Below are 16,503 nucleotides of genomic sequence, written 5' to 3'. Positions count from 1 at the left end.
TTCCCAGATGTTGCCCTTATTTTTGCAAAGGCTGCAGACAATATTCCAGCAATCAGCCTGCTCGGAATGCTGTGAATTGATTACTCTTGTGGTGGGAAACATGACAGGTGCATAAACAGCAATCCGATAAGGAGTTACTCCAATGCTAATGTTAATGTCAAGGGTTGTGATGTATTCTGAGCAGGCTTTGAATGGTGCATAGAGTCAGGATAAGGTTTCCGTTAAATGTTCCTCTTGTGCTAGAATGCTACATCAGCGGAGCTATAATCTGATTTGCTTACTGGTGGTTTAACTGCTGCTAGCTTGCACGAACAGCCAATTCTGATTCCTTTGGAATCAGGGTAACTGAAACCAGGTTTTTGACGATGTTAGATTTTAGCATCATGGGTTTCCTCCTCCCCCCCAAATTACGTTCTTTTTCCCAAGCAACCCAGAAATCTGAATCCAACTTCTTATACGCTGCTTAAGGAGAACTGGGTGTGGTTTTAAAAATACTATGGAAATAAGGCTAACACACAGGCAAATGTGGTCAACTGTAGAACATAGTTTTATTTGAGACAAGAATGGAAACAATGAGGGGGCGGGAACAAAAAACCCCCCTTCTCCTTTCTGATTTGGACCAGACGAGGGAAGGGTCTGTGAGCTGCCTTCAGTGTCATTTCCAGCCAGGGCTGAATTTCATTCAAAGGATTCCTAAGCCTGCAAGAATAAAAAAGACAGCGTTAAGAAAAACTCCCCTGCAGAAAATAAAGAGGACATTTCAACCTAATAGCAAAAAAAAAAAAAAAAAGGGAATAAAACAAGCAGTGAAAAGTTAAATCTGCATGGTAGAATGAGGTAGAATATTAACAATTATTAGAATAGTAGAATATAACAATTAGTAGAATATAACAATTAACTAGTGGAACAACCTGCCTCCAGAAGTTGTGAGTGCACCAACACTGGAAGTTTTTAAGAAGAGACTGGACAGCCATTTGTCCGAAATGGTATAGGGTTTCCTGCCTGAGCAGGGGGTTGGACTAGATGACCTCCAAGGTCTCTTCCAACTTTATTATTATTATTATTAAGTATGTGAGTGTACTAATATTATAATTAATATAAAAAAATGCAACACGTGTAACAAAACACAACAATATGTAGCACTCTAGAGAGAGAGATTTGATTTTCTTTCCAGAATTTCCAGTGCTCAAAACACACCAGGCCTGTACGGTAGTTTTCCCTTTTATTAATTAACATGGGACGTCCTTCGCTTCTTGAGTGTTTATTGAGGAACAGCATCATTTTGTAATCATAATTAATATAACACCACGTAACACAGATTTACAGAAATCTTGAAACGTACACGAGAACAGACAGGTGGCATCGATACTTCACTGGAATAACTAGCAGCGTAAAACGAAACCGGACGCAAAGCTTACGGAGGGTGAAATTTCAACGTAGGGCAGGCTGAAGAAAAATTCTTCTGCGTTTCACCCTTTATTATAAACAAAATTGCTCCTGCATAGGCTAAAAGGCGGGCTTAGAAGTTAAAAACCAAGCCAGAGCTAGAACAGGAAGGGTTTTCCTTAAGCCTGAAGAGTGCCTGTGAAGGGATATTTGCACGATCGCTAAAGATTTTGTGCTGTTTTGCAGAAACCGGTGCAATTTCCCTGCTGCTCCCGCCTTGCTTAAGACCCATTTTTACCGGAGGAATGTGGTTCACGGGGCGCCAGTGGATTTCTGTATCTGCTCCTTCAGAATGAGAATGCTCTGCCTTTGTTCGGGAGGCAGCATGGCGATCTGGTCAGCTGTCAGCTGGAGGACTTGCATAATGAGGGCTGCCTGTGGAGAAGTGGGAAAAGAGGAAAAATGATGCACCAGGCGAGGGCAAGGGAAACCTTGGATAGACTTGTGCTCGTGTGGTGTAGGTTTATGTTCTCTCCATCTGGGATTGGGGAGAATTCTTCCATAAATCTAGCTGATGGCTTCCCTCTGCTCCGGGCCGAGCTCTTACAGAAGAAAATAGACAAGGTGCCCCCTTTATACTTGGTGGATTGTTAATAGGCAGTGTAAAAAAGGAAGAAAAAAAAAAAGAATCCTAGCTGGGGTTAATTGGCATTTCTAAAACACATTAAGGACCAGATTTGAAAAGGGCTTCAAATCTCTTAGGAGCCCCTGAATTTTTAAGTGAGAGTCAGAGAAGAGGAGAAAACATTCTTTACAGCCTCTTTTGTGTACCAATTCAAACCTTTTCTCTGCTCCTGTGTCCTGGAAGGTGGCTAAGAGCCCAGAAACGAACCATAAACACCACCGAAACGAAGCAATCAAAGCAACGTGCAGAAAGCACCATCCAACCTCAAGGGAGCCCCACAGAGCACTTCTGGTCTAAAACCCATTTCAAAATGCTCAGGTGGAGTCTTTAAAAAGGTCAGAAGTAAGAATTCAACTGCACTTTCCTCCATTTGCTCACATCAGAAGGATTGAAATCAAAGAGGGGGAAAAAAAAAACCCACCGTGTTTTTATTAAACCGAGGCCTGTATTTTTTTTTTCTCTTTTCTTTACCTTTTCATGATCCTGGGGTGTGACTTGGTTTTGCCCAGGGCTGAAACCTCCAGGCTGGGCTGCAGGTTGTACGGCTCCGCCTGCCATGGCTCCAGCCTGCATTGCTGTCCCTGGCATATTAGGAACCTGAGGGCGGAATATATTCAGAATTTACTGCCCTGTCAAGCCAAAGTGGAACCGACAATCTGAGAAAAGAGTAATTATCTCTGAACAGGAAACAAGGGGAGGGGTGGGGAGAAGGGGGATAATGGAGGTGTGTGCAAATCTATTGACAAGAGAATAATGGGGAGACCTGACCCTCCCGCCCCAGCAAATTTTAATTTCAGACAGACAGGTTTCAAAACAAAGCTTTTGACATCGTCCTTTCGGCCAAGAGATGGATTTTTCTAGTCCAGTGGTTCTCAACCTGTGGGTCGGGACCCCATTTGGGGTCGATCGACCATTTCACGGGGGTCACCAGCAAGGCTGTCCGCCATTTTTTTCCCCTTTTCCGGCGGGTGCCTTACCTCCCTTGGGCTGGGCCAGCTGGTGGTCGGCCTGCTCTGTCTCTGCCGCTTGCCAGCTACGCCTCGGCTGGCGCAGGGGGCGGAACCACGCATGCGCGGCGCTCCCGGGCAGGGAAAGTCCTCGACTTACGACCGGTTTAGTCCTCGACTTACGACCGGCTTAGTCCTCGACTTACGGCCGGTTGGGGTCGCGGCATTAAAAAGATTGAGAACCACTGTTCTAGTCCATGACTTGGGGGTGGGGTGGGGGGTGATTTTTTTAATGACAACAAAAAGCTTTGTCGATTTATCGGGCAAAATATTCATGGAGCCAGCCGTGTTATTTCCAGAAACGGCTCTTTATTTAAAGGCTTGGTCCATGTCAAGGCATGGATGAAGTGACCTCTGAGGCAGCCGCCTGTTGACTTGGACAATGCCCGGGGGCTTTTGGCGAAAGAGGCAGCCAGGTTTTTACACAGCTGATCTTTTTTAGGACAGGGGTGGGCATCCTGGGGGGGGGGGCGCATAAAGATCCAGCTCTGTTTCTTCTGCCTGAGGCTCGAATTTAGCAGTAAACCGCATTGTTGGCAACCCAACTGCATCTTTGAAAAGATTACAAACTCATCCCAGCCATCGAGCAACCACTTAAAGCACATCAGGTGCGGATTGCCCAATGTGGTTCACCATCTAACATCTAATAGCGTGATGCTGGAGTGCACAGTCCTTGAATTTACTTCAATAACTTTTTTTGGGATTGACCAGGAGTCGTTTTAAGGGTCAAGCGAAGAAGTGTACCCAGGTGTACGTGCCATTTAAAACGCACAGGAGCAGAAGCTTGACCCATTTTAATTGGGCACATGAATACATTATAATAAGTGCCAGGGGGAACGAATTAAAATCTTTACGCTTGTGCTGTTCAGAACAGATAGGATTGTATCAAAAAACAAGCTGGACCTTTTACGAGTGTGTGAAGCGTGCTTGTCCCAAGTCTATTCATCCTCGAATTGGCCCTTTGATGACTTGTGGACTTCAACTCCCAGAATTCCTTAGCCAGGAAGTCCACAAGTCATCAAAGGGCCAAGTTTGAAGACCCCTGCTCTAACCCAAGCATTATTGGGAGAGAGGTGAGGGGGAAGGATGGGCAGCATGCGAAATGGCCATTTTGGAAAGAACCACTCATCTTCTCTGGAAGTGGCAGGAGAGGACAGACAAGGTCCTCTACCACCACCACCCAGCCTCTTATTGTTGGTCAGGCATGTAGCAGAGGACAGACCGTCCTTGACATACGAGCAATCATTTAGCGACCGAAGATATGGCTCACTGGGGAAAAAAAAGGGATTTAGGACATGCATTTGAGGGTCCCAAGGATTTGGCCTCCTCTACAGTTACGCGACTCAACGTCAGGTGTTTGTGCAGCAACTTGTGCTCACGTGACTGTGTTTTACAATGGTTTTTGCTCAAAATCAGCACTTCTAGTTTTTTGGCAAAAACCCCACACATGGAGAATCACGGGTCTGCTCAACAGCTGCCGCAAAAAAAGGCCATAAAATTGGGCGGGTCCTATTTTACGACCGTTATGACATACGACTGCAATGAGCAGGCTCCACTGTGGTCATATCTCTGTATGAGGAGTACCTGTATAGGTGGCCAGCAGCCAACTGGGGCACGGAAGGTTTGTTCTGTGCTGCCAGACCTTAGCAGTCAGTCCCAGTCCAGCCCAGTCTATCCCAGCACAGCCCAGCCCAGCCCAGCCCAGCCCAACCCAACCCAACCCAACCCAACCTTTTATTACAGCCAATGTCCTGATGATAAGTCCTGTACAGGAGAGACGTCCCTTTTCAGACTCTCCAGATCACCCATGATTTTCACTGGCAAACTCACCGGGTGGCCTTTTGGGTCATGAGGTAGCTGACTGGGTGACAGCGGTTTAATGAAAACAAACCCAGGGCTGCTGGAGGGAAGCCAGCTTCCTCTTGCCCCACTGGTGACGGAATTATGGTGTGTGTGTGTGTGGGGGGGGGGTTTGTCGCCCCTGCAGGCTGAATTCATCCCACGGGGTTGCCCTGCCCGATTCATACCGTTGGAAGGCCACTTCCCATCAGTTCTAATGCAGCCGGCATGCAATCATCCTGTCTTGCTTTAAAAAGAATACTCCCTGAAAAGATTGGCACGATGGGGGGGGGGGGAATGGGGAAACGCTCCAAGTATGGTGTGTTTTGTCTCAGGTGTGGTCTCCACCTACCTGTCGAGCGCCTTGTGGGCCTGCTGCTCCCATATTCAGAGGCCCTGGACCTTGAATCGCGCCAGTCATTGGACCTCTGGGGTTGGGACCGGGGCCCCTAGACTCCATTCCAGGGCCTCTGGGCTCCATGCCCCTCGGGGGTTCCATGCCCCTAGAGGTTTCCATGCCCCTAGGGGGTTCCATGCCTCTAGGGGGTTCCATGCCCCTCGGGGGTTCCATGCCCCTCGGAGGCTCCATGCCTCTAGGGGGTTCCATACCCCTAGATTCCATGCCTCTAGGGGGCTCCATGCCCCTGGGGGGTTCCATTCCACGCGGTTCTATGCCTCTTGCATCCAGGACTCTGGGTTCCATTCCTCTGGGCTCCATGCCCCTCGCATCCATCACTCTGGGCTCCATGCCTCTGGGCTCCATGCCTCTCGGTTCCATGCCCCTCGCATCCATCACCCTGGGCTCCATGCCTCTGGGCTCCATGCCCCGGCCATCCATCACCCTGGGCTCCATGCCCCGGCCGTCCATCACTCTGGGCTCCAAACCCCTCGGGTCTCTTCCGCCTACATAAAAGAAGGGAGATGTTTCTGACACAGGTTTCTTACACAGGCAAAAACTAGGCGCTACCCACCGAGGACAGCCAAGAACCCGCTCCAGCACAGCCAGGCAGCAGTTTCAAAGGGCTTGCAGCCCATCGCATTGGGAATAAGGCATGCAGCTATCAAACCAGGTTTTGAATTTTGTTCCGACAATCCAACCCTGCCTTTTGTTTCGGCTCCCCATGGTACCGTTTGAGTTGCATGAACGGCTTATATATTTTTTGCATCTGCTAGAACAGGGGTCTCCAACCTTGGCCCCTTTAAGACTGGTGGACTTCAACTCCCAGAATTCCTCAGCCAGCCAAGCTGTGCTAGAACAAGGCGGTGGAAATCTGTGGGCCAGATGTTGCTTACTACTGACTGGGCAGCTTGGAATGACCGTTCGGCAACATCTGTGAGGCCACAGGCTCCCAACAGTCTTCCTACGTCATCCAGAATCTTGACCTCATCATTCTTCTCCTGTCCTACTGGATGGGTTGGAATGGGTTCCGTCTGCATCAACGCCTTCACGTTGCCCGCCTCCCTTTTACCTCGGCCATCCATCAAGGGCCCTCGTGGCTCTCCCATCAGGGGACGTGGCTCTCCCATCGGTCCGCCTCTCATTTCATGGGGGGGCAGCCCACGACTGTCGTGCGCGGGCATGTGGTGCATTGGTGGCCCCTGGTGCGGTGGCCCGAGGTAACCTCTGCAGAAAAGGCGAGGAGGGAAGAAAGGAGACATCAGGTGCCAGGCTACAGCTCCAGAGAAGCTCTCTCTCACCTCAGTAAATAAAGGGGCTCTGTTTGATCGGTAACCCAAGGCTGATTCTGGCTTGTTGGATGAACCAGGTTAAGACGCAATCTGGGCTCCGTGTTAGGGTGCAAGAACAGTCAGTATGAGGTCTACAGAAGAGACCGCTGTCTGCAGGAACTCCTGCAGGAGGACAAGGCTGCAGGAGGGATGCAAAGAATTGGAACGACGCTCCCGTTTCATCTCTACAGTCAAACAGGAGGGGGTGGGGTGTAATGGAAACAAAGACTGCTTTGCTTGCAACCCCTAATTCTCCCATTGCTAAAACCAGCCTGCTTTCTGGTGCCTTGGAAGAGGACCCCCTAAATACAGTCTCTGTTCCCACCTGCCTGCCTACCTGGGCTCCACGTCTCCAGTGACCGACAGCAACGTGCCTCCCCGTGGGTCATTGGGGGCATCTCCCAGAAGGCCTCGGGGTGGTGGCCCACTAGCTGGCATTGGCCCCCGGTGCATAGGGGCTCGTGGGTCTGGCATGGGCACTGTCGAGGAGGCAAAAAAGAGGGCTTTGAGGGTTCAGGAAGAGAAGCCATTTATAATCGCACGGTTCAGCGGTTTGTGAACTGAGGTGCTTCTCCTGCATGTACTCACTTTACCCTGGGCTGAAGCCCTGCAGAGGTTATGAACTGCCTCCACACAGACTACCTTGGTTCCAGTGCTCTCTTCCCTAAGCACACATATTCTGCCTTATCGAGGATGAATAGACTCGGGACAAGCACGCTTCACACACTGGTAAAAGGTCCAGCTTGTTTTTTTGATACAATCCTATCTGTTCTGAACAGCACAAGCGTAAAGATTTTAATTCGTTCCCCCTGGCACTTATTATAACAGTGATGGCGAACCTTTTAGAAACCGAGTGCCCAAAAACTGGCCCCGCCCCCTCTCCACTCCCTGCTGTGCCCCCGCTCTGCCCCCACACTGCCCCCCACCCTGCCTGCCCGCAGGGCCACTCACTGCCTCCAGGGCCCACCACAGGGCCCTGGCAGCCCAGCAGCACCATGGCAGCCACACCTTCTGCCCGCACCCCGCAGCATCAACTGTGTGCGATGGGGCGTGAGGGCAGAGTCTTGTCTACACTGCCTGGTTGCCATGCCCTTTGCTGCGCTGCTCCGAGTGGGCCACGCTCAGGGGTGACTCCTCCAGGGGGGCTGCTGGGGAGGAGGGGGTCATGGGGGGAGGTGAGGCTGGGGTAATGACACGTGTGCCCACAGAAAGGGCTCCGAGTGCCACCTCTGGCACGCGTGCCATAGGTTCGCCACCACTGTATTATAATGTATTCATGTGCCCAATTAAAATGGGTCAAGCTTCTGCTCCTGTGCGTTTTAAATGGCACGTACACCTGGGTACACTTCTTCGCCTGACCCTTAAAACGACTCCTGGTCAATCCAAAAAAAAAAGTTATTCAAGTAAATTCAAGGACTGTGCACTCCAGCATCACGCCATTTCTATAAGAGTGCTGAGATACTGGCGAAGTGTAATCCAGTTTAATAAAAGAAAATACACGTGTCCCCGAGCGGCTTGCAATCTGAAGCCGTGTTTCTTAAACCCGGCAATTTTAAGATGTGCAGACTTTTAACTCGCGCTGTGTCCCTAGGGAATTCTGGGAGTTGAAAGTCCACCCGTCTGAAAAGTTGCCAAGGTTGGGAAACATCTCAGCTGGTCACAAGGATGGGGAGATCAAGTGCAAAAAGGGAGAGAAGGAGAAAGCACGGCTGAAGAAGGAAGAAAGATGCACAAACCTACGCGAAGAATACTTAGGATGGTTTCAAAAGATTCTGGTACCCTAATGATAGGTCAGCACAAAATTATTCATCAGACGCCATCCCTCTTTTGGCTAGCACTAGGTGGAGCCTTCCCCCTGCCCCATAGTTAAAGAGTTACAGATGTCCTTCTCCCATCTGTCTCATTCCAGCCACACCTGCTGCTTCATTGGCAGCTCTACCCAACGGGGGGATACACCTTTGTGTGTGCATGGGTCTCGCCCCTCCGTTGCAGGGGGCCACAAGCAAGGGGAGGCCAATGGCAGCTACTGGTACCTTGAACGCGCTCAAGAGAGGCAGACCTGGCAGGTCCCACGGGAGAGAGCTGCAGGTTCCCTGGCCGGGTAAGCAGGAAGAAATGGAGAAAGAGCCGTCACATCAACAGGAGAGGCGCCCGCCACACGCATGCACACGCCCGGCTAGAACATGTCCTCGGGTACCTCTCTGGAGAGAAGCGAGCCTTGGAAGGCCACCCCTTACACCACGGTCTAATACAGGGGTCTCCAAACTTGGCCACTTGAAGACTCGTGGACTTCAGCTCCCAGAAGTTTACGCCATGCCGGCTGGGGAAGTCCACAAGTCTTCAAGTGGCCAAGTCTGGAGACCCTTGGTCTAATAGGAGATATTAGATGACTGCCAGGTAGAGTCTAAGGAAGCAGGGCTGGAGGGATGGAAAAAGCAGCCGATGAAAAATGCTGGCTAGGTTCTAGTGGATCCTCTTCTTTTAGCACTCCAGGGCTTGTTGGAACTTTTAAGACCAACAGGAGTGATCAGTTCCATCTCTGGCACAATTAAAAATGATGGTTTGACCCATAAATCCCTTAAGAATCTAGTAACTGGGATCTCAACCATGACCTACTCACATGCAAACCTGTCAGAGGCTCAGGTCTACTTTTGCCCAGGTGCCTCCCAGTTTTTAGAGCTAAGAAATTAAGTTCTTTCACCCAGCATCAGGTGCCTGCGTTCCTTGATGGCTTTTAATCTCTGGGGAATATTTTATTTCTGGTTTTCAAGTGCCATTTTGCAATGGAAGAATATTTCAAGGCACTTATTATTATTATTTTTAATGCTGATTTGTAAGAGCGATATAGGTGGAAAATTCAGTGTTGCTTGGTGTGGCTGATAACAACTTTCACACCTCAAAGTAAGCCCTTGTTTTGTCCAGGTTTTTGCTATTTAAGCACTGGGCCATGAACAATGAATTATTAACCCCAACGGCTAATTCAATTTAGAGCCCGCTAACCCAAAGCTAAACAAACCAGGTTACTACATCATGCAATGCGTAAACCCAAGCAATGACTGGGGAAAACAGACCCACATTTAGGGCAGAATTTATTTTGATTGATTTGATCGTTATGGCTGCCCATCTCACCAAAGTAGCATGGTGGTAAACTGGTCTGGAAAGCCAAAATCATGTCTGCAAGATTCATGCCCAGGCTAAGGGGGGGGGGAATGTGAATTCCTCCGTCTCCATTTCTAGAAGAACAAAGTATTTTCAATTTGAAGTACTTGGCCATTTTAATTTTAGAGGTACTGCAGACATGCCTCTCAAAACATAATACAACACTGGAGGAGGAGGAGCAAAAACAAACAAACAAAAAAAAAAAACAGAGGGGAGGAAGGTTTCTCTTTCCCACCCAGTCATTAAAGTAAACCAGATGAATTCAAGAGAATTCTGCAGTTTGTCCCAGGGATAGGACTGGAAAGAAAATGAAGAAAATAAATATATTGAAAATATATATCGATAAGTTATTTACAATTACAGTCAGTTAGCAAGCTTCTGGGACATTTAGCAGCCTGGAAGCGATCAGAGCTTGGGGCTAAAATGGGATTTTGCCTAACCCAGTGATGGCGAACCTTTTAGAGACCGAGTGCCCAAACTGCAACCCAAAACCCACTTATGCATCGTCGGGTGCCGGGTGGGTGTGGCCTATTGGCTGGGTGTGGCCCATTGGCTGGGCGTGGCTATGGTGGTAACGGCAGACTGGGTGGGACTAAAAAGTTCAATCCATCAATTCCAACTTTGCAAGATCTTTTTTTTTCCTGTGAGAAGTTGAAATTGACTGATTGATTGAACCTTTTTTTTTTTTGCACACGGCGACGAAGGCCTAAAGCGAAAAGGTTTTATAAAACCCAGCTGAAGGCCTAGGACTGGGGCGACGGTGCGCGTGCCCACAGAGAGGGCTTCTGAATGCCGCCTCTGGCACCCGTGCCATAGGTTCGCCACCACTGGCCTAACCCAACAAGGCAGCTCTTTTAAGGACTTTGGGAAAAGGTGGGGGGGGGCAGAAGTAATATAACATTTGAATAGCATGCAGGGACGTTTCCAGTCCTACGCCTCCTCTTTGGCCTCCATCACCAGAACAAAGCAAGCCCCATTTCCTTGTGCAAAGAAAATGTAATTCCCAAAAAACAAACAAACAAAAAAGCATTTCAAAAAGCGGGCAGCAGCACCCTCTGCTGGCTAAACGAAAGAACGCAGGCGCAACTTGGATCGAGCACTGGGGGGGCGGCGGTGGAAGAGTTCAATCAAGGGTGGTGTTCCCGTTTTTTTTCTGCATGCCAGTACCTGATGGAGCCTTACTGGGGAAAGCATCGCTCTCACTGTCCACTAAGCGCAAAAAGAAATGGAGGGACAGAGTTACAGAAAACCCGGGAGAGCTACACGATTTGCCGTGAGCTAGTCGGAAAACCTCGTGGCGGGCAATTGTTTTGACAGCCGGGGGGGGGGGGGATGCACAGTACATTTCTAGGAGAATATGTGTGTGTGTGTGTGTGTGTGTGTTTGTGTGCTGATGCAAAGTGGATGGAGCTGCATCGTGCAAATGGGTGGGGCGGGGGGGGGGTTCTGGGTTCCCCCTGGTGGATTTCTTTTTTTAAAAAAGCTGCATTGTCTAATTTAAGAGGGCTTACGCTGCCTGTTTTAATGCACTTCCAACTTCACAATAGCATGAAACCGTGATCCGCTCACGTTGAACCGGAGGGAGCTTCAGGGCTGCATAAAAAGGATTATGGGGCTGCAAATTTATTTGCACCCTGCTTGTAGGCAACCCCCGGTACAGAGACCCTCTCAATTCAAATCTGTCACTGTCCAGATTTCAGTCTCCTAGAGATCTGTGCTCCAACCAAGGGGGGATGGTGGGTTTACCTTGTCCGCGTTCCAAGATCATCGGGCCACTCCCGGGCATGCTACCTGCGGGAGAACATTCGCAGAAACGTTCAGGTAGATGAATCAGCGAAAACAGAAAAGCTTGGGAGCTAAACTGGCCAACTTAAATCATCCAAATCAGAATTTCCAAAGCATTTTTTTTCAAATCGAAGGCAGTGATGTATCATGTCAATTAGATGTTTTTGAAAAAGAATGGTTCAAAGCAGCCCAAACAGGGAGACACGCAATACAGGTCTGATTTTCATATCATTGTGATTGAAGAGGAAATGTTTTCAAATCAGGGTGCCTCTGGCTAACCATGATTAAAAGAAACCCAAGGATGAGCAAATCCTAATGTTTAACTGTTGAGGTTCACGTTCTCCTGCTTATTTTATGTCGCCAATGTGTTCTGACTCCATCATGCTTGATTCTGCCCCCAGAGCTGTGAAATAGACTGGGAAAGAACAACGTATTGACCCACTCACCTCCTGGAGCCATGGGCCCAGGCCCAGGTCCGGGCACTGAAGCTGGCATCTGGCCTGGAGCAGGTACTCCTCCTTGCATGGGGGGCTGCATCAGGGGAGCGGCTCCATTGACGTGCATCCCGCCCTACTCAGAGCAAGAAAAAGCACAACTCACATTAATATTTCCACAAAGAAAAGGTCAACAAATTAAAATAATAATCAGTTTTCCCCTAGCAGGGGCCGATTCCAGGCATCCTATGCCCAGCTGCGACTTTATCCATTCCCTGGAATTTCTTACAGTTTTAACTCTGGAAGGTTTAGCTTTTTGTAGCAAAAACCAGAGAAGGAATCTTGCAGGCCCTTAAAAATGAATGAATTTAGGAACTGCAATCCACACAGATCTGCAAGGCATCCAGTTAAGTTTACTGATTATGTTGCTGGTGTGCTGATTGATTTCACCACTTTCCTGTCTATTTTAATTTGCTTACCATTTGTGGGCTAGTAGTTTTGTAATTACTAATTTTATGAGGTGGTTATTACTGTATCATTTTTACTACTTCAGAAATAATTTTAGCAATACCTAAAAACGGAAAGAGATACGGCCAACGAATATCTGCAAATCGCAATATACCCCCCCAAGTTAATAAATAAATGCTCTTTCAACCCGAAGAAATATGCAACACAGACCGAAGGGAAAGATTCAACTCAAACAAGAGCTGCTTACAATTGGTTGTGGCTGAGAAGAAGGGACGTTCGGCTGGTTCATCTGAGCATTTGGCCCAGGTCCTCCTGGCCCAGGTCCTGGCCCGGGACCGGCTCCTGGTCCAGGACCAGGACCCTGTCCTGGCCCTGGCTGTGCATTTCCAGGAATCAGAGACGGGACGCTGGTTTGGCGATGGAGAATTTTCTGGATGACAGAAGAGAGAAAAATAAAATACGCATTTATCAAGATAACAGGCATATGTTCAAGGCACGTGGCTCCGCCCCTTATCCCAAGACCGCCAAGGTTACCAACGTACCAGCGCAATCTCTGGGTCGACAATACGCATCACCACTTGGGCCTGCAGCAAGGCGTAGGCGAGCTGAGGATTCTGCAAGAGCATACTCCGTGCCTCCTGAGGACTGTTCTGGACACACAGCTGGAAAAACAGAAAAGAGGAGACTCTAGAACACGAGGAACAATTGAGCTGTCATCTTTCAATAACTTTTGAAGCTTTTCTCCACCGCTCAGTATTAAAAAGCCATTTCTATTTGTATCTCCAGTACTTCATTTTCTTACACACTGCGTTCCCTAAGGGGGAAGGAACCGTTCACTGGGTGACAGGCAGGATATGTGCTCAGCATCCACAAGGTGTTAGAATGCCCATTTTAAAACAACTTTCCCCAATGCTGCGATCTCTGCTCCCTCCTACCCCTCCATCTCAGGTCTCCAGGTTAGGGAAAATTGCTTCAGAAAGTCTGAAGTGATTCCTAACTAAAAAAGACCAATCAGGTACAAGGTGAGCATACTTTTTATCTAGAAGCCCGAGAGCCTATCAGTATTAATGGGCTGAGAATAATCTGATCTGGTATAAAACAGTCTTTGGCTCCGCAAGGACCCGTTCGGGTTATGAGCTCTGTTTCTGCCCCTGATGGACTCCATCCTTCTTCCAATTCCCACGTGCTTTTCTTCTGCATCCAACAAGTTGCCCTGCACTTCCAGCTAACTGCTCTACTTCCGTAGAGAGAGAATTCTCCAACTTAACATCTGCTAATTCAAGGGTATATTTCCTTCCCTTTGGAAAAAGAGATGGAAATGCGTCTGTTAAACGGACGGGCAGAAGACAAGACATGAGATTTCTGACTTGCAACCAAAAGTCAACCTGGCTTCTAGGAAAGGGTCCTCCCTCTCCTGCAACTAACAAGACAATCAAGCAACCCTCCCTTCCTCCGTGATCTCTGGGTGGCCGGCCCTCCAACCTTCATTTGCTTCATCAGTTCAAACATCTGCTCAGGAGGCAGGCTGGCCACCGCTCTGCTGATGGACTCAGGAGCATCTTCGGGGTTCACAGGGTCTCCATAGGGTGACTCTATGATGGGAGCACCAGTGCCCAGGCCTAGCAGAGAAATAAAGGAAAACCTTAGGGCCAGAGATCACAGATCACACGTGCTGTAAACAGCACAGATTAACAGCCAGCACCTCACACTCCTCCCTCTGGGCCTTCAGACTCACTCTTGAGTTCCTCCTTGTTCTTCTCACTGGCTGCATTGTCCACTCGAAGCGCTCTTCCACTAAATTCTCGCCCATTGAGATTCCGCATGGCACTGAGGGCGGTTTCTTGATCTTGATACTCACAAAAGCCATAGCCTTTTGGTTTGCCCGTCTCTCTGTCATATACCAATCTGGTTGGCAGAGCAGAGAAAACCAAGACAGTTATGCCCCAGAAGATAACTGAGAAACCGGGGGGGGGGGGGGGGGGGGGGGGGGGGGGGGGGGGGGGGGGGGGGGGGGGGGGGGGGGGGGGGAGAGAGAGAGAGAGAGAGAGAGAGAGAGAGAGAGAGAGAGAGAGAGAGAGAGAGAGAGGGTGCTTCTAATGAGAACATTAGAATTAAAACTAGTTGATGACTCCATCCCGCAAAAGAAACTATTTTGGACTGTATATCTAAGCCAGAGCAGGATCTCTCCAGATGTTGCTGCAGAGGGATAGCTAATGGTGAAGGAGACTGGAAATAGCAATTCAGCATTACTACCTGTATTTGGAGGGCCCAGCATTCCCATCTCTTTAACATATTGTGCATATTTTGAATTGCAGTGGTTTCCCAGAGTAATGGAGGCTCCAGCATGATCCATCTGAGATATCTGAAGGAGGCCAAGTTGGGGACGACTGATCTAGGCTCTCAGACAGAGGCCTTTCTCATTGGTTTTAGATTTTAATCAAGGTTTCAAGAATGGAAACTGTGGTCCAATACATGCACTCTGTTATTCATCATAAAGACCTCATCTTCTGCCCCTTCTCTGCACAATTTCTAAATCCTCCAGGCCTAAGAATGAACCATGTCTCAGGGAATTCTAAAAGGGAAGTGTCTCACCGGAAACTGACAACAGGTCCAACCTCTGAGAAGATATCTTTTAGCTGTTCCTCGGTGGCTTCATAAGGGATATTCCCCACTACAGGAGAAAGACAGGAGCAGCTCATCAATATCTGTGAGCGTATCTGCAATTAGGCAGGCACCTTTTCAGGTACAGCCCAGACTGAAATAATCTTACAGCTGACACATTTTTTAAACAAAAATACAGGGGGCCCTAGGCAAACAATAATGCATTACCCCCAGGCCTGATAGCAAGTCCAGTTAAAGTGGCATTTGTTACTGTGGCTAAATTATGCCGTTGCATTATAAAACCTACGTAGAAGTGGGAAAACATTGTCGAAGACAGGAATTTCTCGACAGAGACTTTGAGGGTTCAATTTACATTTTTCAGTTACATTAGAAAGAGTGAAATGCCAACATTACAACATTGCCCAGCCCTATGCAGTATGCAGAACAAATGAGAAAAAAAAACAGATTTGAAGTGTTTTAAGACCAATTTGCTTCAATAATAACAGGCAGAAGACCATCCCATATACATTTCATAGATAGATCGATAATATATATTAAAGCTGATTTAAAAATATACACCGAGGAGCGCGATTTTAAGAAGAGATGCTAAAGTTGCATGCATTTCCCAAAAAAGAGTAATGGATGGGAATGATGGGAACTGGAGTATAAGCACTTCCGGGGAGCCAGGTATCCCCCACAAAACTAGCCAGAGAGTCCAGGGTCCCACGGAAGGGACTACATCTCCCATGCCCCTCAACCAGATAGCTTGATTGGCGGGGGAGGGCGGTGATGGGTATTGTAGTCCCCCTCGGCTAGGCAAGGGCACGCCAAGGCGGCGTGGAGAGGAGGCTTTGCCTCCCCGGGGCGAGAGGGAGGCTGGCGGGCGCAGCACCTCACCGAAGACGGAGCGCAGAGACCGATCCACCGCGGGGTCCCGCACCGACAAGCCCGCCATCTTCCTCGTCTCCGCCCACCGAGGTTCCCCCCCACAACTCATGACCTCGGCTTCCGGTCCGTCGCCGAAACGCGCCGCCGCTAGCTTCGTTTTCATTGGGGTCCCACCCTTTTCTCCTTCCCCCCGGAAGCCCTGGCGCTCAAACGTCGGTTCCGTTTCCGCGCTGATTGTGCGGCGGTTGCCGAAGATGGAGGCCGACGCTTCGTCCTCTGGCGGCACCGCGGCTCTCGTTGCCGAGGCTCAGTTTGCTCAGGTTTTCAGGTGTGGCGGCAGATTTGTAGGAAGGCAGCGCGTTGGGGTTTCCCTGGTATCCGGTTCATTTCAACCTGGCCCCTGAATCTGTCTATTTCTCTATCTCTCATCTCTCACGATCTGTTATCTGTCTATCATCTCTTCTCTCTTATCTATCATCTATCTATATCTATCATCGTCCGTCTGTCATAAAAGATTCCTTTC

The 16,503-nt window shown here is 48.9% G+C and overlaps 2 protein-coding genes across 2 annotated transcripts in view; one reads left to right on the top strand and one right to left on the bottom strand.

Moving 5' to 3' along the window:
* Positions 1 to 524: 524 nt before the first annotated feature.
* On the bottom strand, positions 525 to 16,055 carry CSTF2 (cleavage stimulation factor subunit 2). The gene is made up of 17 exons (XM_015820594.1): positions 15,990 to 16,055; positions 15,084 to 15,162; positions 14,227 to 14,396; positions 13,974 to 14,110; positions 13,034 to 13,153; positions 12,852 to 12,921; positions 12,739 to 12,800; positions 12,036 to 12,159; positions 11,551 to 11,595; positions 8,679 to 8,738; positions 6,983 to 7,124; positions 6,387 to 6,541; positions 5,631 to 5,820; positions 5,270 to 5,387; positions 2,543 to 2,668; positions 1,685 to 1,821; positions 525 to 699 (listed from the first exon to the last, which is right to left on the bottom strand). Exons 1-16 carry the CDS (start codon positions 16,045 to 16,047, stop codon positions 1,699 to 1,701), a joined length of 1,779 nt encoding a protein of 592 aa, XP_015676080.1. The 5' UTR covers positions 16,048 to 16,055; the 3' UTR covers positions 525 to 699; positions 1,685 to 1,698.
* Positions 16,056 to 16,234: 179 nt separating this feature from the next.
* Positions 16,235 to 16,503, top strand: part of TRMT12 (tRNA methyltransferase 12 homolog) — a 5,730-nt gene continuing 5,461 nt past the window's right edge. The window contains exon 1 of the mRNA XM_015820592.1: positions 16,235 to 16,308. Within this exon, the coding sequence (XP_015676078.1) occupies positions 16,235 to 16,308 (74 nt within the window). The remainder of the gene's footprint in view (positions 16,309 to 16,503) is intronic.

This window comes from Protobothrops mucrosquamatus, unplaced genomic scaffold (assembly GCF_001527695.2).
Source record: "Protobothrops mucrosquamatus isolate PMUCROS unplaced genomic scaffold, P.Mucros_1.0 scaffold1146, whole genome shotgun sequence".
NCBI classification, from domain to species: Eukaryota; Metazoa; Chordata; class Lepidosauria; order Squamata; family Viperidae; genus Protobothrops; species Protobothrops mucrosquamatus.
The sequence above is the reverse complement of the archived record's forward strand: the minus strand, read 5'-3'. Positions and strand labels throughout refer to the sequence as shown.